This window comes from Podarcis filfolensis (assembly GCF_964270895.1).
Source record: "Podarcis filfolensis genome assembly, chromosome: 5".
Lineage (NCBI taxonomy): Eukaryota > Metazoa > Chordata > Lepidosauria > Squamata > Lacertidae > Podarcis > Podarcis filfolensis.
This window is the reverse complement of record NC_139608.1, coordinates 57,123,526-57,147,906: the sequence shown is the minus strand read 5'-3', so window position 1 is coordinate 57,147,906 and position 24,381 is coordinate 57,123,526. Positions and strand designations below refer to the sequence as shown.

General features: G+C 40.9%; 1 protein-coding gene across 15 annotated transcripts in view; it reads right to left on the bottom strand.

Annotated features, from left to right (window-relative positions):
• Positions 1-24,381, bottom strand: part of PTPRE (protein tyrosine phosphatase receptor type E) — a 158,726-nt gene that overhangs the window by 19,902 nt on the left and 114,443 nt on the right. For 6 of the 15 annotated variants that reach the window (XM_083616925.1, XM_083616923.1, XM_083616924.1 and 3 more), the window contains 11 exons: positions 19,898-20,000; positions 19,509-19,582; positions 14,851-14,984; positions 11,671-11,761; positions 9,534-9,610; positions 9,369-9,405; positions 8,105-8,202; positions 6,267-6,386; positions 5,437-5,600; positions 2,967-3,102; positions 889-1,038 (listed from right to left, as the gene is read on the bottom strand). In XM_083616925.1, coding sequence (XP_083473051.1) covers positions 889-1,038; positions 2,967-3,102; positions 5,437-5,600; positions 6,267-6,386; positions 8,105-8,202; positions 9,369-9,405; positions 9,534-9,610; positions 11,671-11,761; positions 14,851-14,984; positions 19,509-19,582; positions 19,898-20,000 — 1,184 coding nt within the window. Of the gene's footprint in view, positions 1-888; positions 1,039-2,966; positions 3,103-5,436; positions 5,601-6,266; positions 6,387-8,104; positions 8,203-9,368; positions 9,406-9,533; positions 9,611-11,670; positions 11,762-14,850; positions 14,985-19,508; positions 19,583-19,647; positions 19,789-19,897; positions 20,001-24,381 lie in introns of those variants that run through there. The other 9 variants (XM_083616913.1, XM_083616919.1, XM_083616922.1 and 6 more) reach the window with 6 other exon arrangements.

Here is a 24,381-nt window from a genome sequence, read left to right as displayed (position 1 = left end):
ACCCTGCGTTTGGAGGGCCTTTTATTTGTCCCTCCCCTTCCCAAAAGGTTCAGAGGCTGACAACATGAGAACAGGCCTTTTTTGTGCTGGCTCCCCATTTGTGAAATGCTCTCCCCAGAGAGGCTTGCTTGGTGCCATCGTTACATGTCTTTAGGTACCAGGCAAAAACATTCCTCTTTACCCAAGCCTTTGGCCATTAAATATTCTATGGCTTTTTCAATGTGGAGAGACTGTTATTATGATTTTTCTGTGGTTTTTTATTGTTTTTTTTACTATGCTATGTAAGTTATGTTTTTAATATTGTACACTGCCCTGGGATCTTTGGATAAAGCATGGTATATTATATTAAAGTAAAGTAAAGTAAGTTAAAAAATAAAGGTAGTGTGTGCATATTAAACAGTAAGTATTATACACAGAATCATAGAATTGTAAGGTTGGAATAGATCCTGTGGGTCATCTAGTCCAACCCCCTGCATTACAGGAAAGCTGAACATTGATGTTATAATTTACCACAAATGTATGTATGAATGTAACATTAAAAAAACTTCCAAAAGTAGAAGGGACAATTACTTTTGTTCATATTTGCAAATTCAGCAGATCTCAAAATGCACAAGAATGGTTTGAGTTACAGTTAAGTCAAGAAAGTATAACTGGTGTTAGCCTTAAAAAATAACTTCACTATATTCATATCTCCACACATATTATATATGCTATGCATAATATGACTATTATCACCAAATTCTAATTCAGGTGAAGTTTCTTTATCTAAAAAATACCCAACCCCCAACCCAATACTCTAAGAGGATTAACCTTTTAAAAATCAGAGTAAGAAACTATTTCTTTCAAGTGTGAGCCTGAAATCTTTGTAAAATTTTATTTAATACTTACTTTAAACTCTTCTTCTAGCCCTAGTTTGACAAGATTTGGTGCTGCGTTGTGCGATGGCTGCAGGTGTTTTTCTAAGGAGGACACATCTAGTTCTGTGTCACCATAGAGGTAGTATTCAAGTAAGGCTTGATAAATGAAGGAATACTGCATCTGTAAAGAACGTAAGCCATTTTATAAGCCAGGACACTTTAAATATTACTAATTGCATATATGATATGAATAACCTCAAGCTATCTCATACACTCTTATACAGTAGTCAGAAATTAACTGTTGCCTTTACGAGTGGTAGGTAAAAAACTTACACATACGTTATGACTGAATAAGCCAATAAAATACAGTTTACTGTTAAGGAACAAGTCTAGGCTTATCCCTCTCTCATCCACCGGAGCGAGCACAAGGAGATTGGAAGTTTTCACTTCCATTTTCAATTAACCCAAGTTCAGCATTACATCAAAATCCTAAAGTGTGGCTAATATATGGTTTACTGAAACAATCCAGATTCAAAAACCAAGGCTTGGAGACTAATCACAGTTCATTTGAGTTTCAATTAATCATCCTAAGGCAGTTCAACAAAAGTTGAAGTGAAACCTTACTGTCCCCTTTTTCTGGCCACACAAAAGGCTAGAAAGAGTATATGAGCTTGACCTAAGTTTATTCCCATAATGATAAAACGTATTTTATCCTTATGTAATAATTCATCCTTATGGCATTTAGGAATTTTGGTGACAAACCGCAAACTGTAAAGCAAAGGAAAAATCTTGGTTGCAGCTAGTGATTTGTCTGGAGAGAGGTAAAACAACATTAAACTACAGAGAAGCTTCATCCTTCAGAATAAATTAACAGCTCACACCCCATAAAAGCATTCTAGAATCACAAAGAGCCATTTAGAACACAAAGGATGAATCACACCTTTTAAAAAAATAAGAAAACAGAGACTAAATATAGAGAAAAATAAGACTGTGCTAAGGTGCAAGAATTGGAGCTTTTCAGGGCAAGAGAATTAATACGGATGTTTTGTATCTCCGGAACTTAGAAAGTTCTCTTATACTATGTCAGACTAGCTCAGTATTGTTTACATCAGGGGTAGTCAACATGGTGCCCTCCAGATGTCCCTGAACTACAGTACCCATCAGCCTTAGCCAGCACGGCAAATGACCAGGGCTGGAGTCCCAACAACATCCAGAGGGCATTGGCTATCCCTGGTCTACACTGACTAGTAACACCCCACTACCCGTGTATCATATAGGCCATGGTGGGGAACCTCCTGCTGTGGGCTGAATTTAAGTCCACAAGGCTGTTCCTCAAACCGTGCTCAACCTGCCTCATACTCAATGTCAAACATGGTCAGGTGAGGGCAGGTAAATACGTGGCTGCATGACTGACTGCCGCGTGGTGAACTCAGTCACGCAGCCTGTCCCTGCAGAAAGCAGGGCTGGACTTACCGCCCAGCAGATGGGCTGCCTGATCAACTCTAATGGATTAGCCATGCACCAAGCTCTTTGTGGGAAACTTCATTGTGCGGCTGATCCCTGGATGGCGAGTTCACCCCTGCTGGATTGGCTGTGTGACTGAGTTCGCTGTGGATAATTTCCACTATCTGCCTTAATTTCCACTATCCCTGGCCCCACAATTTGCTGCTCTAATTGGCTGCTGCTCTGGCACACTTTTTAAAAAATAGGTCTTGTCTGCTTTGGAATAATGATGTCATCACATAGATGATATAGATGTTGGTCTATGACCTTAATAAAGATTTGGATTGGATTGGATGTCATCATGTAGCCAACCGTGATTAGCCAAGTGACAATGTCACTGGACAAGCAAAGCTGATTTAGTATTAAAGGAACAGTAGATTAAGAGTGGAAAGAAGTACTGCTTTTTTGGTAAGGGAGCACAGGTGCATTCCCAGGGTGCAAACACTTTCCTGCTCCCACCCACAAGTGACAAAAGGTGGAATGTTTTACATGGGTGAGGGCAGAAAATGTTGGCCAACACCTCCCTCCAATTGGCTGAGTCATTCTGTCATCTTTTAAGCTGAAAAGATTGATAAAGATGACATAAGGTGTATTTTATTTACTTACATCGGTCTGAACCATTTGTTGGCGTTGATTGCGGATTCTTGCCACAAACTCAAAAACGTCAACTTTTTGCTCGACATGCATCATGTCAATCATAGCATCGATTACTATGAATGTGCCTGTACGACCCACACCAGCACTTAAGAAGAAAGGAAACGCAACAGGAATTAGGAGGGAAACGATGAAACATATTGCAGTAACTTTTTTGGACTTGGCAATCCTTCTTCTGAAGTCGTACTCCCAATATTTCTGATTTTCTTTGTCCTCCTTACTCATATTGCAAGCACTATGACAGGTCAGAGCAGACTCTCTCCACTACGTTTAGTGGCAGTATCAACACCTCCTGCATTCAGTTTATTGTGAGACAGGACCCCCTATTTAGGCAATGCTTCCTTCTTAACAACACAGGAGTAGGGATCGCCAAGCAATCCCACCCTCCGTGTTTATGTAAAAAACATGTGTGGGTCCTTTGCAAACATGGCTGCATGCTCAAAGGCTTTCTCGCAACCTGGAATCCTGCCCAGTTGTGAGACAGTCTTTTTACAAAGGTCCCAAGGCTACAGGGTTTCATTCTTTGTCCAGGGCTACTTCGCATTGGGTTGGGGACTCACAGCAAGAAGTCTGAATGAACATGAATAAATCTAAGTTGGGATAGAATCCCAAAGTAACTCAGATTCAAGTATCCATTGGACCATACCCATAAGTAATCTTGAATCTACTTCCTGCTGCTTATGGCCAAACTACATAATGTGGGGTTCACTATGCCTTAAATTGCAAGTGTGCTGCGATCACACATATTGTAGTACAATTTACAGTGACAAAACGGCTGCGTAGGCAGGGGCTACTGAAACCTCCCTGCTGCTTTCCGCTCTTCCACCTAGAGCCATGCTCCAGCTGCTGTTCTTCTAGCAGCTGGACTCACTTCGGTATCCGTGTGGAAAATTATCCCATGGGATGGGCTAAGGAGGGGAAATCAGGAGGTAAGCCAAGGGTTCCCTCCTTCACCCACTCTTTTCACTTTAAGACACACTTTGCACATTCCCAAGTTAACTACTTTAGGATCTTGAACTTGAGACTCACCTTTTATTTTTAACTAGCACCTTATGCTGGCCTTATGAAGAGATAAATACAGTCTTACCTTGGATCCCGAATGCCTTGCGAGTCGAATGTTTTGGCTCCCAAACGCTGCAAAACCGGAAGTGAGTGTTCCAGTTTGTAAACGTGCTTTGGAACCCGGACATCCGACGCGGCTTCCGATTGGCTGCAGGTGCTTCCTGCAGCCAATTGGAAGCTGTGCCTTGGTTTCCGAATGTTTTGGAAGTCAAACGGACTTCTAGAATGATTCCGTTCGACTTCTGAGGTAACACTGTATACTGAATCGAATTCTAAAATACCATTTTGTCAGCAATATGAACATTAGATATAAAAATGTACAGTATTGATCTACTGTGAAATGCTAAAATACTGTCCTAGTGTTTAATAGCACAACCACTAGAGGGGGCATGGTTGCTTCTGATTACTGATAACTTAAATGATTTTCAGCCTTCCTTTCAGAGGAAAAGGGCCTGGCATCCTGTGCTAGGCATAAATGTTCCTCTGGTATCCTATTATTTTATTTCGGTCTGTTGTTCTTGTGATGTCATATTCCAGCTTTCTAAATCATAACTTATTTCCTTAGACCCTTTCCCATTTATAATATATACACACAAAAAAGTTTATCGGCGATACCACTTCTTCCAAGCATTCTGGTACAAGTTGTACAAAGAGCATTTTTACATTTTGATTGGGCGCTGATTACTTTCAAGTGTGGTTTAAGAATGCATGAATCATCCATGCTTCCTCCTCCATCAGACTCAGACTGCCTTCCCCTACCTCCTTCATGGTACTGGTAGCTACATATAAGGCTACACAGACTGCTAAGAATACAACTACATTACTACGAAGAGCTTGTTCCTTTTCCTGTTCCATCTCTATCCTTTTTCACTTCTATGCCATATCTAAGCTTGCAGCAGAGACTGTATTGTTTTCTTAACCTAGAAAACTGCTAGTGCTTTATGAATATATTTATGCTGATAGTAAAGTTTTGTACGATGGGCTATTTTTAAAATTGTAAAAAAGATTCATGAAGGGAGATTTGCACAGGCTTATCTTGGCATCACAACAAATGGTCCGTCTCTCAAAATGGAAAAGGGGACAAATTAATCCCTGCTGATGAATAACTAAGGAGAAACCTTTGCTTTTTTTCACAGGTGATACAATACTCATCATCAAGAAGAAGCCAGTTTCCTGACACTAGTTCTGATGTTGGCTTGTTCTGCTGTTTCTCATAGAGCCTAGTAGGGAAAGCCCACATTAAGGAGACACTTGTTGCTTAAGCATGCAAAAATGGATTTTGCCCACTTCCTGTTAGGCCACCCCAAGGTAATTTTTCATGGGTATGTGTGTGTATCTGCATATTTATACATACACATACCTGCAGTGAACCACAATTGGTCCAGCATGTGCAGGATTCAATGATTTTACTTTCTTTAGGAATTTGAGCATTCCAATAGGTGTGAAAGGCACTCCAAAATCAGGCCAGCTGGTGAAATGAAGCTGTGTCACAAGCCTGGGAGCTTTGCAGCCATCAGAAACCTGCTAGAGAGCCAGAAACAAAATATGAGCATGACCATTTATTTCTTTGGCTAAAATCAGCAAACAATCCAGTTAGTGTGACCGATCCCTCCCTCTTCAGACATCAGCGGTAGCAGCCTAGTCTAAGAATTAATTTAAAATGTTCAGTATATAAAGAGAATTACAGAGTTACTCAGTTGCCAGCAAAAAACATAGAAACTGCAAATTAAAGCATGTGCCTTAATGGCCTCACTTTGTAAGTCATAAGCACATTCCATGACCTTGCATGTTGTGCTCACTTAGAACATAGTATTCATGCACCCACATTTCCCCTTCTTTCAGCAAGAGTTCTTGTGGGGACACCTTAACCTGTAAGCACCCCTGGCCTGAGACGGGCAAGTGAATGGGGAACGATTTACCCCAATTGGAACTAGAGACACTTCCCTCCCAAAAGAAGCTTCAGAGAACAGAGAAGCCTTCTTGTTTAATGGCAACATGAAAACAAAAACTACATGCAGAATGCCAAACGAAATCTCACTTCGGGCACAGTTTAATAAAATATAATTATTATGTAGAGCTAAGTTTTCCTGTCACAAAACCAGACAATTCAAAGTACTTATTTTAGAGGTTAAAAATAGATCAGGAACGTTTTCCAATTATGAGAAATATTAAATGGGGTCTATAACTTACTGACTGAATACAAAACTTCCGAATAGTATAATCCACAAGAACTATACAGTCCTCCACAGAAACTCGGATGTTTCCATAAGTCCAGCATCCCTGATCAGGCCAGTACTGGAAACACTTGTCCTGTGCAAATGTAAAGAACACACACAGTCACTTCAAGCTGCAATATATGCCCCTCAAATAATTGAGCTACTATAAAGCTGTACAATTATTTTGAGTCTATTTAAAGTATGCTTTTTAAAATTCTAAAACTGAAACTGACACCACTTAACTTTATTAACAGTGAGTTATGAAATACCACAGGACCAAAAATCCATTAAGGTATGGCTTCATCCCTCTCTGATTTCTAAAAGCTCGTTTCTCCAGGTTGCAGGATACAATAATTTCAATCCAGAGCCATTTGTAGCCAATGGTTACATGACATTCTTTTAAAAATCTATACTGCATACAATGAGAGAATTGTTGAGAACTCTCAACCTTTCTCTATGAATGCCAGGAGAGGTCATCCTTGAGCAATAAAAGTTGCATGCTTCTCAGTGACCGAGATATATTTATTTTGTTAGCATCTGTATTGGAATTGCCTTTAGATGTTTTTCTTGTCTTACTGCTTGTGTTTGCCACCTTGGGCTCTTTGGGAGGAAGAGTGGGATATAAATTTAAATATTATTACTATTATTATTTTCTGCTTTCCAAACACACCTTATTCACTTTTAATTAGCTACCTAAAAAGCGTAACAGGAAATGAATATGCACACGAATACGCTCCAGCCATCACCTTCTACCCTGTTGCAGACGTGCTGGGAAATTTCATATTGTATTTTATGAAATCAGTTTTATTCTAGAAACTAGTAATTGGGCTGGAAGGTAAGCTGGAGCCTGAAAGTCCATCTAGCATTCCAGGAAAGCTAACGATATTTGGCAGTGGATTAGGGAAGACAAAAATGCAGTCAAACAATTCTCAGCCATTCCCGCCCCCCACAACACATGGCTACTAGTCATAATAACTATGCTGTGCCCCCAACATTGGAGGCAGTAATGTTTCTGAATATCAGTTGCTGTAAAGTCCTGCTTGAAGGTTTCCCACAGGCATCTGACTGGCCACTGTGGGAACAGGATGCTGGACTAGATGGGCCATTGGCCTGATCCAGCAGGCTCTTCTTAACTTCTTACATGAATTACTATCTTAAAAGACGTTTTCATAACCCTATGCAAGTGTATATTCTCAGGTGGAAAACAGATGCAGAATAAATAATACATATTTTCCTACCAATGAAAACTATGTACAGTGGATGCTCGGGTTGCGAATGTGATCTGTGCGGGGTGCACGTTCGCAACCCACAGCGTTTGCAACCTGCAGTGATGCATCTGCGCATGCGAGTTGCAATTCGGAGCTTCTGCGTATGCGCAAAGCATGAATTAGCACTTCTGCACATGCGCGACCACCGAAACCCAGAAGTAACCTGTTCTGGTACTTCCGGGTTTCGGCGGTCTGCAACCCGAAAAAATGCAACCTGAAGCGTCTGTAAGCCGAGGTATGACTGTATCTCTAAAGGTAATTCACAATTGCCATAAACCAGGGCTAAAGCCCGAACATTCACATTTGACTGAAAACATGATTCAGAAATGACACACAGACACCATTAAGTTTCTCAGTTAGTCACCAATTATTTGCTCAGAAGTAAAGAAAGTTTAGTTAAGCCAGCATGCTGCTGCGACTGTGTCAGAAACCCCAGACTTATTAAAGAACTCGAAACAGGAAGTGGTAACATTAGTAAGAGTCTTGTGAGTTATGGGAAAACTCCAAACAGTATGAGGGGAAATATTTAAAAAATGTGTCCTACCTCTTTTCTCTCTTTCACGTTTGTTAACATGACAATAGTTGCAGACTTTTGTTCCCATATCATCCTCCAGAAATCATTTACAGTGTCTTGTTTAGGGCCTACACATACAACACAGCTATTTAATCAAAAACTATGATGAACACAAACAATACTACTGTTAAAAAGGAAAAGGGGAAAAAATATTTCATTTATTTAAAAATATCTCTTTCGATAATAACGTTCAAAGCAGTTCACAAGATTTAAAACCAACCAAATAATTCCACAATAAATACTAAAGCAGTAGCAATGCTGCCCAGAAGCAAAACTGTCAAACAAAAGCCCAGGGAAATAAAATGGTCTTCATCTAGCACCTAAATAATGCTAGCATATGTGTCATGCAAACAAATGTAGACAGGCTATCCAAAGAGGCAGAAAAGGTCCTGTCTAACCTCAGAAGATAGGGCACTCAGCGCAGGGCCTCCAAATAGGATGTAATGGGTAACTTCATAGAGGACAAGGCTGCACTTTCATTAGATGGAAATGGTCTGATAACAAACCCATGTGCTTCCCATATTTACTGTATGTTTAAAGCAGAGCTATGCATCTTGATGCAGCTTATTAAAAAATAGCATTTCTCACAAAATAGAGATATCTGATTCTAGTTCATAAGAGGAATGATGTCACTGTGACCATGCTATCTTTCCTTGTGCAAAATCTCCCTTTCCTTTCATTTTGGCTTGGGGTGTTTCTAGATGGCAACTTCTCACACAACTGGAGCACCAGCAGGATATGGGGCCAGACGGGACAAGGCAGGGACTTTGTAGAAGACATATTTCCTCATGTGGAGGGTTGGCAAGGTGGTGGTTGATTTCTCACTACTGTTGCCTGGCTGCTCACACCTTTTCCTGATGTGATATATAGGGCTCGGCCTTAGGCCTGGCTGCCTGTTGACGTAATTTGGAGAAATGGATGAAATTGCACTAAGTCCACGTCTTGAGCAGCCATCCTTCACGTCTGGGTTCTGTTCAGAGTTAGCACGCCAGCTGCAATGGGTGGCTTAGAAACAGTCCAAGGCTAAATGCCTGGAGCAGGACTACTCATCTACCCTCCCTTTTCTCTAAGGAATGTGTGAACATGCAGAGGTGGGTATAAAGCCAAAGCTGTATTCAAAAAGCTCTTTAAAATCTGACTGCCTAAGCATAAGGGTAAATTCTGAAGAACACATTTGCTGAAATTGCTTTGTACATGCATTTAAAAAGAGAAATGGATGAAATAATGGAGATACCTTGAGCTGCTATAAATTTATTCTTTTCCTTGTAGCCCTGGAGGGAAAAAATGTACAGAGTTGTCTTTTAAACTTATGCTCTTACAATATGAAGTTCAAAACTGTTAATGTGCTGCTTGCTTTAAAAAATTAAAAAGAAATTTAAAAAGAAATGTATTCACTTACATCTATATATGAAGCATTGATGTAGTCTGAACACTGAAGTCCACCTATCTGCGTTAAAACTACCCTGGAATGGTCGTCTGTAAAGAACATACACAATTAGAAGCTCCCTTGGCAAATATAGATACAGTGCTGACAACCTTCTGAAACACATTGTTTTCTTCTCAGCAACAAAACAAACTCTAAAAACATCATTCTGCCTGATGAATACCTTAAGCCAATAGCAACACCATTTGATTTATTAAATTTGTATACCACCCTTCATCCGAATATCCCAGGACAGTTCACAACACAAAAATGCAAAATGAGAATACATAATAAATACATGATAAAACAAAAACCATTAGAGAGACCATGAAACAAAATCAAATTTACTGATGAATTCTACTTCAGCAGTTTCACTCCGCGGTCCACTTTTAAAGTTCCTTTCTCAAAGAATATTAACATTAAGTTTTCATCTAAGACTAAAATATCATCTCACTGTTTCTGAATGCAGCCATTTCTATTGTCAAATATTTGTCCATTTATAATTTTCATGTAGAGACTGACCTGTTTGTCTTACGCAGACAGAAGAAGGGCAGGTTAGAAGTGATACTTGTCAGGGATCAGCATATGCACAGCCTTAATATGGCTGATGCTATTACTGTTGCCTCCAGCAGCAACCAGCTAAAACCATGCCAATGTATCATCAGTGATGTACGGCCATCCTAAACAATTATATTTCTCTCTCACAGGCCTGGGGTGACAGGCCTTCCCTTGTTTACATTCAGCCCCTCATGTAAAAAGGTGACCCAGCCTAACAGAGAGACAGAAGCCCTGGGACAAGGCACTGCTACAAACCCTGATACCAGCTCTGTCCCCAAATGCACTCAGGCAAAACTGTTACAGGACCTAATGGCATCAGATAAACACCAAGAGGAATTCATTCATGTGCAGTCACCCTATTCTCTTGACTGTAATTTATTTTAAATTGATTTTAATATTGTACTTTTAAATTGCTGCAGGTCATGAGGCCTTATGATGAAGGGCAAGAAAGAAATCAAAGCAACGATTGTCATCCTGGTATCACCTACCAACAAGGACAAAGCTGAAGGAGAACTCAGGAAGTTTGAGTCTATTTACTTAGACCGTAATCAAACCATAATGGTTACCTCCCCAGTTATATCTGTTTAGCAAAGGTTAGAAAAACCATGTTACCAGTGTTGTGAATTGTCAGTGTGATTATCTTAAATATGCAGAGCACACCCATGATGCGGGGTGAAGAGCCCACCTCAGGTGGCAGAAGTACCTGCTTCTGCTGCCAATAGGGAGGTGTTCGGGCATGTGACGTTGCCAAGCGAGTGGCAACGCTTTGAGGAGTGCCCTGGCTTCCACCAAGTTTGGTGAGAGGTGGGAGTGGTGATGGAGGAAGTGGAGGGGGGAGGAGGAGGCAATTCCTGTTTTGCCTCAGGTAGTAAAATGGGACAGGTCACCCCTATAAATACGTTTAAGCTTAACACACAATAGTCACTGTACATCTTGGTCATTTGGACGAAATGTTTACTATTTTTCTCTTTATCTATGCACATTTGTATCTGCCAACTGGGAATAGTACAGTACCAATGCATGCATCTGCTGAAGGAGACTCTAGTCGATAAAAGCTTGGGCTAAAGCTTGTAGCCTTTAGATGCCACAATACTGTTGTTTCTTTCTGCAACAGATTAACATGGGTACTTGCATGGAAAACACTATTACTTTAATAAGAATTTGGTCCTTCCTAATATAAACCAGAGCCAGGGCCTTTTCAACTCTGGCTCCGGCCTGGTGGAACACTCTGCCTCATGAGACCAGGGCCCTGCAGGATCTGATTTCTTTCCGCAGGGCCTGTAAGACAGTGTTGTTCCGCCTGGCCTTTGGCTTGGAGCCAATTTGATTCCCTCCCCCTCTTTCTTTTTCCTTTCTCCTCCTGTGATGAGGCTGCATTTTAATATTTCAATATTTTAATGTTGTATTTTAATCTTGTTTTTAAGTTGTATTCATTCAACTTGTTTTTATTATTGCTTGTTAGCCGCCCTGAGCCTGGCCTTGGCTGGGGAGGGTGGGGTATAAATAAAAATTATTATTATTATTTATAATAAATCAACAAATCATTAATACTTACAAGGTAGTATGTTGGGATATCTATTCTTTTCTCTGTTTTCCTCTTTATTTGCCATCTCAAGTGTTCCTTGCATATATCCAGGAGGTAATGACTACAGAAAAAATATGTAGTGTTGGTTCAAAACAGCATACTATAGTGAGTAGTTACATAGAGGAGATGGTTTAAGTAAAACAGTTGTATCCCATGGAGCTCAATAATGCCCGCATGAAAAGGTTAACAAAATTCTTTGAATCCATCAACCCCAGGAATAAGTTCCAGTTTCAAAGAAAGATGAGTGTTTGTTGTTTGCACTGGCAACTTGAAATAACAATCTCAGAATGACTCATGTAGTGACCATGCTATTAAGAACTGAAGCATAAACACTGAAAATGAACAGGATTATCAAGTATGGATGAAGGACTCAAAATCCCAGTCATGTGAATCCAAAATAAGAAGTTCAAAATATGCAAGGACAATCAAAGTGTGTGTGTGATGTGATTAGCTTAACGTGCCATGTTTTTAGAAATCTATTTCAATCCACATACTCATTAGAAACTATAATGACTATAAACGTTTAAAGATTTTAAAGAAGATATGTCTGCATAGAAATCAAGGTTCCAAATCCACTCCAGGGCCTTGTGCCTGTAATTTGTGGGAGAAAACTTGCACTCACTTACAATTTAAGTGACACATGTAGTTTGCATCTTAGACATACCCATCAAATACATAACATACCATTTGACCATCAACGCCAGAAGGCAGCATTGATATTCACTAGGTTCATGTCCCAATCAATTAGGGGAGAAATGCACCTGGAGGCATGCTTCTATGAACAAATTTCCAGCTGCACTGGAAAGTGTGCACACCTGTACCACAATATGTCCTTGGAGTCAAATCATTCAATCCCAGTAGGAACACACTCTCTCTCAAGCCAGTAGTAACATGCAACACCTTGTTATACATTACTCTATCTGGACCAGGACTTCCGTGTTTTAAAATAGGGTTTCATGTAGTTTGCATTACTACATTTAAAATAGGTACATTGGTACATTCTTCCATTTTGGAGGCAGAGTAAATTACCATTAGAAAGTAATAAACATAATTAGTGAAGGAGAAGAAGTTTTTTTTACTATGAAATCACCTAATATATTTAGGAGATCCACACTGTGCCAAGGCATCAGGATGCATTTAATTATTATTATTTATGCTTTATTTATTTATAGACATGCAAAGATAAAACATTTAATTGACAGAGATGCAGTATTACTTTTAAAAAGGCACATTTTAAGCATATAATCATAATAAAAACTGCTGACATGCAATCCTGACAATTATAGCCTCCCCCTATATTATAGCCTTAAAGGGCACTGCTGCATAACAGAGATGGTTTAATTGGCATTTGCTTTTTTACTTAGATGAACTCAAATCTAAACTAATGCTGTTCCTTCATTGCCATGGCTTCATCTATGAGAGCTGATGTAAGGAGTAAGTTCAGCTTCATAGAACTGTTCATATGAGGTCAGAGAGCAAACCCAACATGGTATGTTCCTTTCTGCTAGTGAGCGAGCAGCCAGGAAAAAGAAACCCCTTCTGTATGCAACCACAATGTAGCAGGAAGCGAAAGAGCAAATCTGCTTTACTGAATGAGGTGAGGATCGTATTTACAAGAAACCTTCAGCACCATTAAAAGCAGATTTTGAGGGACTACTGCTAATAGGGAGCCAGAACTTGGGGGAACAACAACAACATACACTCCTCTAGGGGTTGTGCTCAGATTAACAACATGCCTCTGCTTCCTCAAAATTGTCATATATTTTTTAATCGGTAGGAAGGTCAGGATACCACAGGTCACTGATTCGAAGGGGAATCAGTGTAGTCTTTCCTAGGTATCTGAGAAGCTTCAGTTCTCTCCACATCCCGTTCGCCAAGCGGCAAATAACAGCACAATGATGCACAGTTGCTACCACAATTTAGGCTTCAGCAAGATTCATGGATTTTCGGCACCTACCCATATGCCTGCACACTATTCTGAGATGTGGGATAGCTTTGTGATTATTTATCTCTTTTCTTCATAATAACCAGTTGCTAATGATGATCCAATCCCCATTTCTTGCAACAAGGCACTGTGGAGTGAGAAACTCCAAAGCTTCTAAGGCTAAGGTCAGAATGTTTGATAGGAGGTAGGATTTCGGAAAGTTGTGGCACATGGGACAGAATGTCGCTCAGATATGTAAGTATTGGGAGAAACTCCCTAGGTTTGGAGAATATGAACACTACTAAGAAATGATATTGCTTTTTCTGCCTTTCCCCCTTCTTCAGTATTTCTACAGGAGAGAATCACCAAGGCCCTTAATTGTTTATCCTGTAGCACAGTGGCTCTGTGTGTGTGCTGGAAATGTTGTACAGGAACTTGGCACGTGAGAACCTGGAGGGGTGGCTGAATGACCAGTCGGGATGGGCAGACTGGAAGCAAAGCTGCCCTGAACCTGAACCAGCCAGGTGGAGTAGAACTATGATGGTGTTTGCTCAATAGAGGCACCCTGCAGAATTCTTCCCATCCCCCAATATAGCTGGCAAGGAGCCTTATAAACTATCAGTGTGAACTGAAGACCTGCTTATTCACCCAGCCTTTTGGTTGAATGCTGCACTTTGCAAACAGGTGTTTTAACTACCTATGTGTTCTTTTCTGCTTTGTTGTTCATTGACAGCTGGACTGTATAACTTTATTGTGTTTTTTTATTGGCACTGTATTCCTCTTCAGGATTATTTTGCATGAAATAAGTTGATAAAAGGAAACATAGTTAAGCACACAGGGGCTGAGAATGAAGAGCCATTTTGAGTTCAGGCACAGCACGGATTGTAAATAGAATACAAGGCCAGCCCCCCGCATGGCTTCACTTGAAAACCTGGTCATGCCTCAGCAAGATTTTTAATGTTTCTAAATGGAACGGTATCAAAAAGGAAAGATGGTAAGTTTTACATAGTACAGGCCCATACCTTAGCCTGAAACAAATGCCAACTGATACACACATGTGGTCCTACACCTTTTCTTCTTAGAGGAAGAGTAGCTGGGGGAACCCAGGCAGATTAGTGGGGAATGAATGAATGAATGAATGAATAATAAGGTACTACAATTTGTTACCTGTATTTGCTGTGTCTTTGAAGAAAACACAACATTAAATACAAAATATGAAGACTTACATTAAACTCCTCCCGAAACAACTTTCCATCATCAGCTGCTCTTATCCGTATTTCATGTTCCAGATGTTCCACTGGAATAGGAAAGTACTTTTTTGGGCCAGAAGGAGACCTTCTGAGAAGCATCTGTTGTTCTGCTGGATAGGATGCCAACATAATATATATTATTACATATGGTATGAATAATGACACTGCAGTTCAGATGTTCATTTAGAATCCCCTGCTCACCAAAAGAAGAAGATGGGTGCTGGCTTTTAAAAAGACAATGTGTAAAAAGAGGCTAGTAATGCTAAGGAAGAATTTAATCTTCAACTCTGAGGTGTGTTCCTAAGATGATTTGGGAGGGGGTTGGGGTGGATGAAAGCTTCACCAATAGGAGCTGGGGTGGGTGGGGAGACTGGGAAAAGACTATGGGCGGAATGGAAACACATCAAACTCTAGTAATGTGTACAATACTGTGCAAATTTGACTTGAAACACAACGGGGGGGGGGGGAATCTCACTACGTTTTTAGCCAGCATACTCATAATTAACAGTGAATATCAATGGAGTACTTAGCTGAGAGAAGGGATGTACATTTAATTCTCTTAAAATACATAGCCCACCTTTACAATTCCAAAATGGAAACACTTAGCATACTTTACACAACACAAACAGTAAACACAATGAACAAAAACATACAAAGGAGAGCTGATGAAAACAAAAGCCTCACAATAACAGCAGGAAAAAGGATGGGACACTGTTGAAAGAAAAGTTTGTCAGTGGAAGCTACTGGTTTGTTACTTTGTGGTTTTATTTTATAATTTTAATGTACCGTATTTTTACGTCTATAAGACGCCCCCATGTATAAGACGCACCCTATTTTGGAGGACTCAGATTTAAGAAAATGGGGGGAGATGTATCCGTGTATAAGACACCCCCTAATTTTTGACATTTTTAAGGGGAAAACCCTAGTCTTATACACAGAAAAATATGGTAAATTGTACTTGTTTTAACTATGTTGTGTAATCATTTGGTGCACGGTGGGCTATAAGTTCTAAGAAGAAAGAAAGGAAAAAAATATCCCATAGCAGGAATTTTAGTGCCAAAGCAAAAGGGAGGGGAAAGTTCCTTTCTGGGGTGGGAGGGACTGAAGGGAAGGGAAGGGAAGGGAAACACACATCTGAACAGTTTAGATGCTTCAGTTTAGTAATTCTGAACTCATAGCTGAATGAGTTCAATTTCGCAATGAGCTCTCCTGAAGGGAAGCCCCACATCTAGAAATACCCACCAATATTTATTCTGCTGAATCTGACAAGCTGACTATTGTGGCATTCATTTTTAACCCTTTCAATATGTTGTAGTGGTTAGAGCATTGGAGTAGAACCTGGAAGACTAGGGGGCAAATCGCCACTCAGCCATGAAGCTCACTATGTAACCTCGGAGCCAGCCAGCATCTCTCTCAGCCTAACCTACATCACAGGGTTTGGGGGAGGATAAATTGGGAGGGGGAGAACAACATACCGTATTTTTCGCCCCATAGGGCACACCGCCCCATAGGGTGCACCTAGGTTTTTTTTTGGGGGGGGGATAAAGAAAAAAAATTATTTCCCCCCAAGGCGCGGGGCTGGCGCGGGGGAAGCCCGAGCTTACCCCGACCCCAGCCCCCAGAACAGCCTGCTATCCGCAAGCCTAGGGAGCCCGGCGGGAAGTCGCACCGGTCTCCCCAGGCTTGGGGAGAGCTGCGCGAAGCCCGGGCACGCTCTTCAGCACGCCCCAGGCTTTGGAATGCAGGCAGCTCTGCGCAACCCTTGGGAGACCGGCGCGACTTCACGCCAGTCTCCCAAGGGTTGTGCAGAGCTTCCTGAAGCCTGTAGAGCGAGAGGGGTCGGTGCGCACCGACCCCTCTTGCTCTCCAGGCTTCAGCGAAAGCCTGCATTCGCCCCATAGGACGCACACACATTTCCCCTTCATTTTTGGAGGGGAAAAAGTGCGTCCTATAGGGCGAAAAATACGGTATATCACATTGGGCTCACTGGAGGAAAGCGGGACTATGTGTTAAATAAATACAGTACACAATAAAAGACATTTAATTCTCCAGACAACTGCCGTATATATTGGTTTTGTAAAAATACGCACAGCATTTGAAAAATGAGCATTAATACAAGCTGTAATGAAGAAAAGGCATGAAACAATTTAGCTGTGATTCCTGCATGACAGGGGGTTGGACTATATGACCCTTGGGGTCCCTTCCAACAATTCTATGATTCCCCCTCTTTTTGTTTCCTTATTATCTGTTTCTGCTCTAACAGCTGGATGGTGTATTCTTGTGTAACACTATGCCTATACAGTGGTACCTCGGTTTAAGAACAGTCCGGTTTAAGAACGATTTGGTTTACAAACTCCGCAAAACCGGAAGTAGTGTCTTGGTTTGAGAACTTTACCTCAGTCTAAGAACGGAATCCGAACTGTGAAAGGGCACCAGTGGCGGGAGGCCTCATTAGGGAAAGCGCACCTTGGTTTAAGAACGGTTTTGATTTAAGAATGACTTCCAGAATGGATTACGTTCATAAGCCGAGGTACCACTGTATTTGTATTAATGTATTTGTATTTATTTATACATAAAAATCAGGTGCAGCTCAGTGGCCAGTAGTGTAAATTGCGAGTCCAGCCAACCAGTTTAAGGATTAAACTCAGCTATGAACCAGCTGCTCCTGGGCAAGCTCTTAGCCCCTTGTCCATGAAATGGAAATTTACAATACAGGACTATTGAAAGGATGACAGGTTGAAGCCCAAGTTACCCACCGTGTGCCTCTGAATGTCAGGCTGCTGGGACTCGCACATGGGGGACATGCTGTTACATCCAGCTCGTGAACTTCCTATAGGCTTCTGCTTGAACCCCTTGAGCCCACGATGCTGGACTAGATGGGCATTTGGCCTGATTCTGAAAGGCTCTTCTTACGACCTTACGACAGAGGGCCTTCTCGGTGGTGACGCCTGCCCTGTGGAATGCCCTCCCTTCAGATGTGAATAGCTTTTAATATTTAATGCTGTATTGTTTTTAACACTCGATTGGAAGCTGCCTGGAGTGGCTGGGGAAACTCAGCCAGATGGGCAGGGTATAAATAATAAATTATTATTATTATTATTATTATTATTATTATTATTCACAAGAGAGACTGTAACCTAGTATAAACTCCCACTGGAAGAACGGGGAGGGGGTGAGGTGGGGTGGGGAGAAAGCAGAGATTTTTGCCAGCTTCACTTTCTTCCTGCAGTCCCCCAAGCAATCTCATGTGTTTCAAAGAGCCTCAAACCTTTGAGAGCAGATTCTCAGTGGGAACAGGCAGTTCCAGGAAAAAGGACAAAATAGTAACTTCCTCCTTCCACTCACAGGAGTGCCCTAGTTCTGCTCACCGAGTTTCTGGATCCAAGCCACTGAGAGTTAAACTACACAAATGTCACATGTGGCTTCCTCTTGCTTTTCATTCACAGGGGAAGGGGTATTATTGGGGACACAGCATACCTGGAGTAAGGCTTGTTCCATCCTTCCTCAGCTGCAATGGACTACAATAGCATTTTTTTAAAAACTAATCTTTGAAATTTTGTGAGCAAGAGGGCACACTATGGGGGTTGGGGTGTTATATCTGGAAAGCAAAATACTCCCCTAACCAACCCACTATAATTCCAGTTACAAACTGTAGTTTCACACCAAGAGAATGTTTTTCATAGCACAATTATTATGCACATCAACGCAGAAGCAAGTCCTGTTAAGTTTGGTAGGACCTTGGTCACATTCATGCCATACATTGAAAACACATGACTTCCCCCAAATAATCTTGGGAGCTGCAGTTTGTTAAGGTCTCTGAGGGGATAAACTAAAGTTCACAGGATTCTTTGGGGAAAGCCAAGTGATTTAAAGGATGTGACCTTACTCCAGGTAAGTGTGTACAGGACTGCAGTCTAAAGTGCCCTGAACACTTGGAATGCAATATCTAATTGATAGGTATTAGCAACATCACACTGGTTATGATCTAGGACTGGTTATGATCTAGGTTATGATCTAGGATAAAGATGCTTAAGAACCACTACTTTTAAACAAAAGTATTACTCAATAGCTGCAACTTTCTGCAAGTCCAATTCATGGCTCTGTTTCAAGGCTTTTTTTTAATACATGAAATAAAAAACATCCAGTTCACTCAGCTGGGTTCTACAGTGATTTCTGTCTCCTTCACAAATGAATAGGTATGATACACATGTTTTCAAACTACTGTTTCTCACATTTACAAAACATTCTTGTGTAATTATTTCTTTAAAATATTTATATACCCTTCTTCAAACCTGGTTTTAGGACAAGGTATGCTTAAGATCTCTCGGTTCTATACCTAACATTTATAAAATGTAAAAAGTGGCCCAAGTCTAACTAGACTTTAAATATAAATATATTCAATTTCCAGTCTTTATGTTGGATCCTACACCCTGTTATGGATAGAAACTTGTAAGCAGCATATTACTACAAAAGTGAAAGTTGCTTTAAAAAGTAAAGAAAGTTTTCAAATTTAAAAAAACAACAACTAAGAGTAACAAACATTTCAGTAACCAAACATTTACATTCAGCATTATATTTACCACTTTTAAAAATCTAAGATTTTCAATATTAAGTAAATCAAATTTATATTTTACCTTGCTCTTCTAAGATTCCATTCGGTATTTTTTTATCACTTGAAGTCACCACTGCTTTTCTGTGTTTCCTGAACCTTAATAATTATAATAAGATAAATTTAGGGGGATAGTGCAGATCTGTTGTGAATAAATAAGTTACCTGTTTACGTATAATACTGCAGCTTGTCTCACAAACCATGTAATTCTGGAAAAACTCTTTCTAATCATCTTCCGTTTGTAAAAGCTTCAGATGGTGGAGAGAAACAGTGTGTGTAACATCCTCCGCTGCCCTCACTAATGTGGGTGAGTGCAGCCGGCACAGCTGCACGCAACACACTTTCATTTCCTCATTAGATCACATGGAAACAAGACAGAACTAGTTCCAAGCTAAGCGTCTGATGTCTGCTTACCTGAAGAAATAGCCAGCTAAAAGGATCAGAATTATAAACACCAGAATCAGGATCAGCATTGAAGTCAACAGATGTGGCGGTGGACTGTTTTCTTTTGGAGGGCCTAGGAGTTTAAAAAGAGAAGTAAGAAGTGGGGAAAGAACGAATTTCTTAATCTCTAACAGATAAAATCGCATACACACAGTTCCTACTTAACAAATTACTTAACACAAATTAGCCACATAGCATTTTGAGCAAGTTATAATCTCTTTTGAAGTTCTTGGCTAGAAATGAGAATCCTGACAGCAACAATTCCCTTGTCACTTGCACTTTCAGAATAGTTTTCCCATACAGCTATTTGCTTCTTTGCTGTCAGACAACGCCATCAAACCATAAATGGCCTTCATGTACCCTTCTGAGATTTAATAATAATAATAATAAATTTTTATTTATACCCTGCCCTCCCCAGCCAAGACCGGGCTCAGGGCGGCTAACAACCAGTAATAAAAACAAGTTGATGAAAATACAATTTAAAAGATTAAGATACAACATTAAAACAATTAGGGAGCAATCTCATCATAGGAGGAGAAAGGAAAAAGAAAAAGGGGGAGGGAATCAAACTGATTCTGAGCCAAAGGCCAGGTGGAACAACTCTGTCTTACAGGCCCTGCAGAAAGAGATCAGATCCCGCAGGGCCCTGGTCTCAAGAGACAGAGCATTCCACCAGACCGGAGCCAGTGTTGAAAAGGCCCTGGCTCTGGTTGAGGCTAATCTAACTTCCTTCGGGCCCGGGACCTCTAGGGTGTTGCTATATATGGACCTTAAGGTCCTCCGTGGGGCATACCAGGAGAGGCGGTCCCGTAGGTACGAGGGTCCTAGGCCGTGAAGGCCTTTAATAGTCAAAACCAGCACCTTAAATCTGACCCTGTACTCTACCGGGAGCCAATGCATCTGGAAAAGCACTGGGTGAATATACTCCCATGGCAGAGACCCTGTGAGGAGCCTCGCTGCAGCATTCTGCACCCGCTGGAGTTTCTGGGACAGCTTCAAGGGCAGCCCCGCATAGAGCGAATTAAAGTAGTCAAGCCTGGAGGTGACCATCGCATGGATCACTGTGGCCAGGTCGGGGCGGGAAAGGTAAAGGACCAACTGCTTGATGCGGCGAAGGTGAAAAAATGTGGAATATTTGACCACCAGGAACAGGTGGATGCCAACTGATTTTAAAAGAGCAGTAAGTTTTCCCCACTCACAAACCACCACCAGTTCTTACTTCCTCATCAACAATCTCTGCTAAGGTGCTACACCATGGGTAGCAAACTAAGGCCCGGGGCCCAGATCTGGCCCAATCGCCTTCTAAATCCAGCCCGCGGAAGGTCCAGGAATCAGCGTGTTTTTACATGAGTAGAATGTGTGCTTTTATAAATGCATCTCTGGGTTGTTTGTTGGGCCTGCCTGGTGTTTTTGCATGAGCAGAATGTGTGCTTTTATTTAAAATGCATCTCTGGGTTATTTGTGGGCATAGGAATTCGTTCATCCCCCCCCCCCCAAAAAAATATATATAGTCTGGCCCACAACATGGTCTGAGGGACAGTGGACCGGCCCCCTGCTGAAAAAGTTTGCTGACCCCTGTGCTACACTGGATATGGAACTTTGTGGTACCAGGAATTAAATACATATTTGTGGGAATGTACCATGGAATATGTCAGGGCTTTGCATCTGTTACCTCTTTTGACAAGAGGCAGGTGAGAAATGGAAGAGGGAGAAGTTTAAAACAGTCGCTTTCCCCCTTTCAGTGTTCCTGTCTTCTCATTGTACAGTGACAGGAGTTTAAGTAAAATGGGGGTGGAGCCACACTGAGATGAAAACTGGATTTAAACAATGCCACAGGTTTAAGCAAAGCAGGTATGTAGCAAAGCTGAGCTTTTTTAAATTAAGAAAACCCAGACAAGTCAGTTTTAACAAGGAAAATAGCAGAGATGGGTACAACTCAGAAGCTAACATGAAAAACTGTTTTCCTCCACTGTGCTTTATTCAAACCTCTGCTGTTTAAAACCAAATGCAAATGAAGAAGGGATAATATAAGGCGAGAAAATGAGTGTTGACATTAGGCATATAAAAATACTCGGAGTAATAATCTTAGAAAATACCAACATCATATTTCAGAGGGACGAAGAAAGAAAAGATGGCCGATGAGATATGAAAGATAAAAAAGTGTATAGTCATAACATTTTTGTTTTTACAATAATACTGAGACGGCAGGCATTCCTTATGCAGAAACAAAAGTATTATTGTCTGCTGAATCCTTAGGGCTTTTCAGACACAGAACCACCCTAAATATTTAGTTACAGAAGCTTTAGTTACAGACTTCTTCTATTTATAATGAAATACTTTTTCTATCCAATGCCATCCATTGCAACAAAACTAATAAGTACCCATAGGACTAAGCATACTTCATTCTGCCTCATAACCTAGAGGAATCCAAACCAATTATTGTACTTTAATTGACAAGGTTCCCCCCCCCTTTCCCCCCTATTGTTTCCTTCTCACAGCTTCTGAACTTTAAATAGAGCAGATCTCCTTACATGCAACACACAAGATTGTGCATGTGCAACAGACTTTTGCTGAACAACAACTCTCTTGCAAAGCACGACAGTGGTTCACAGCATAAAAACACAGAATACATAATAAAAATAAGAACAAACCAATAAACCCCCTCCCACAAATACATTTAAAAAGACATAGCAAGTTAATTAGTCAAACGCCTGGTTAAAGGGAAACATTTTTGCCTGGTGCCTGAATATATGTAATGAAGATATCGGACGGACGTTCCTGGGAAAAGCATTCCAGAAACAGGGATCCGTCGCTGAAAAGGCCTGCTCTTGTATCATCACCCTCTGGACCTCTCGGGGAGAAGGCACATGAGAAAGTCCTCAGATGATGGTTGTAGGGTCTGTGTTGGTTCATATGGGGAGAGGTGGTCCTTAATATCAGAACTTGGAGAAGCTTATCAGAAGCTTGAGATCATTCGTACTACTCTTTAGCAAAAGTGCAGATGAGAAAGTTGTGTGCTCTGGATGGGGTTACACACCCCTTAAAGAGGCAGGTTGCAGTTTGGGCGTGCTCCTGGAACCATCACTGTATGTAAATAACAATAATAAAACTAATAATTATTATGGTAGTAATGCCTCATGAGATGAGTGCAATTATGTGGTTACTTTCCGTGCCACTGAGACAACATACTGCTGGCATGGAAGAAACTAGGCTGTTGCACCCATTCCACATGGTTCTACTTACAAATGGCACTGAACTACTTATGCACTTATGGACCACGGGTGCTACAAGCTGCACACTACAGGTGAAAACTATTGTATGCATATAAACGTTTGCAAAACTCCAGGAGACATACTCTTACAGCCCAGACATACTCTTATACCGTGTGTGTGTGTGTGTGTGTGTGAACATAAAAGCACACACACACACACAATAAAATACATCTCTTAAGTGAGTGAATTTTCACTACTATGAACTACTATGAATTTTTTACTTTGAAAATATGTGTTTTTGGAATGATGGACAGCAGAATCAATGTCTTGTAAGGTCACCCACATTTTCCATGAAGTTTATTTTCCTATGTTCAAATGGCCATCCAGTGAAGTCACGCAAGAAGGGCAAGAGGGACCACCTTACCAACACTGGCAGTGTGAATGTAACATATAATAGGTAGATACTGAAGGTGACTCCTAGCGCTGTACTGAATCCAAACAGTGATACTTCATCATCATCATCCTGTGTTATCACAACAACTTTCACTTTGTTATGGCTGTTCTTTGCAGCATGTCATGTGTGTAACAGAACATGCACACCTACTTTTTCAGGCGATGTTGTTTTCTCTTGAAGTTATTACTAAAACTTTGTATGTTCACAATATTTGCTTTCCTGTTTTGAGCTTCATAATTTGACAAGGAAAAAATGTCCCGTCACATGGAAGGAATGTTCCTGCTTAGGGATCCATCCATCCACCCACCCACCCACCCACCCACCCATCATCCACCACACCCTTCTCCAGCATGTAACTCTGTAAATTGTCAGAGGATCATGGAGGGCATTCTGCTCTACACAACCAGTTTTCTGTTTCCCATCTTTCAACATTCTGCAGCTGCTAAGAATGCACAGTTCACTCTGGGCTGGTTTGTCTTTTTTAACAGGGGTAGTATGTACTTCTGCAAACCCTGAAAATGATACTGTAATATTTAATGGATCCCTTTTTGGTGTTGGTGGGGTAAAGAGAAGAACATTTTTCATAAAGTATTTGGAACATGTAACTTTTTGTCCTTATGAACTTATAAATGGCATTGAATAAAAACATTTGGGCAGGACCTTCCACTTATTATCTAGTTGCAGTCTTGTAACATCCCTGAAAAGGTTAGTCAGTATTATCCATATACAACAGATGGGAGGACTGAGGCTGAGAGCAGCTTGTCTAAAGCCACCTACTAAGTTCATGG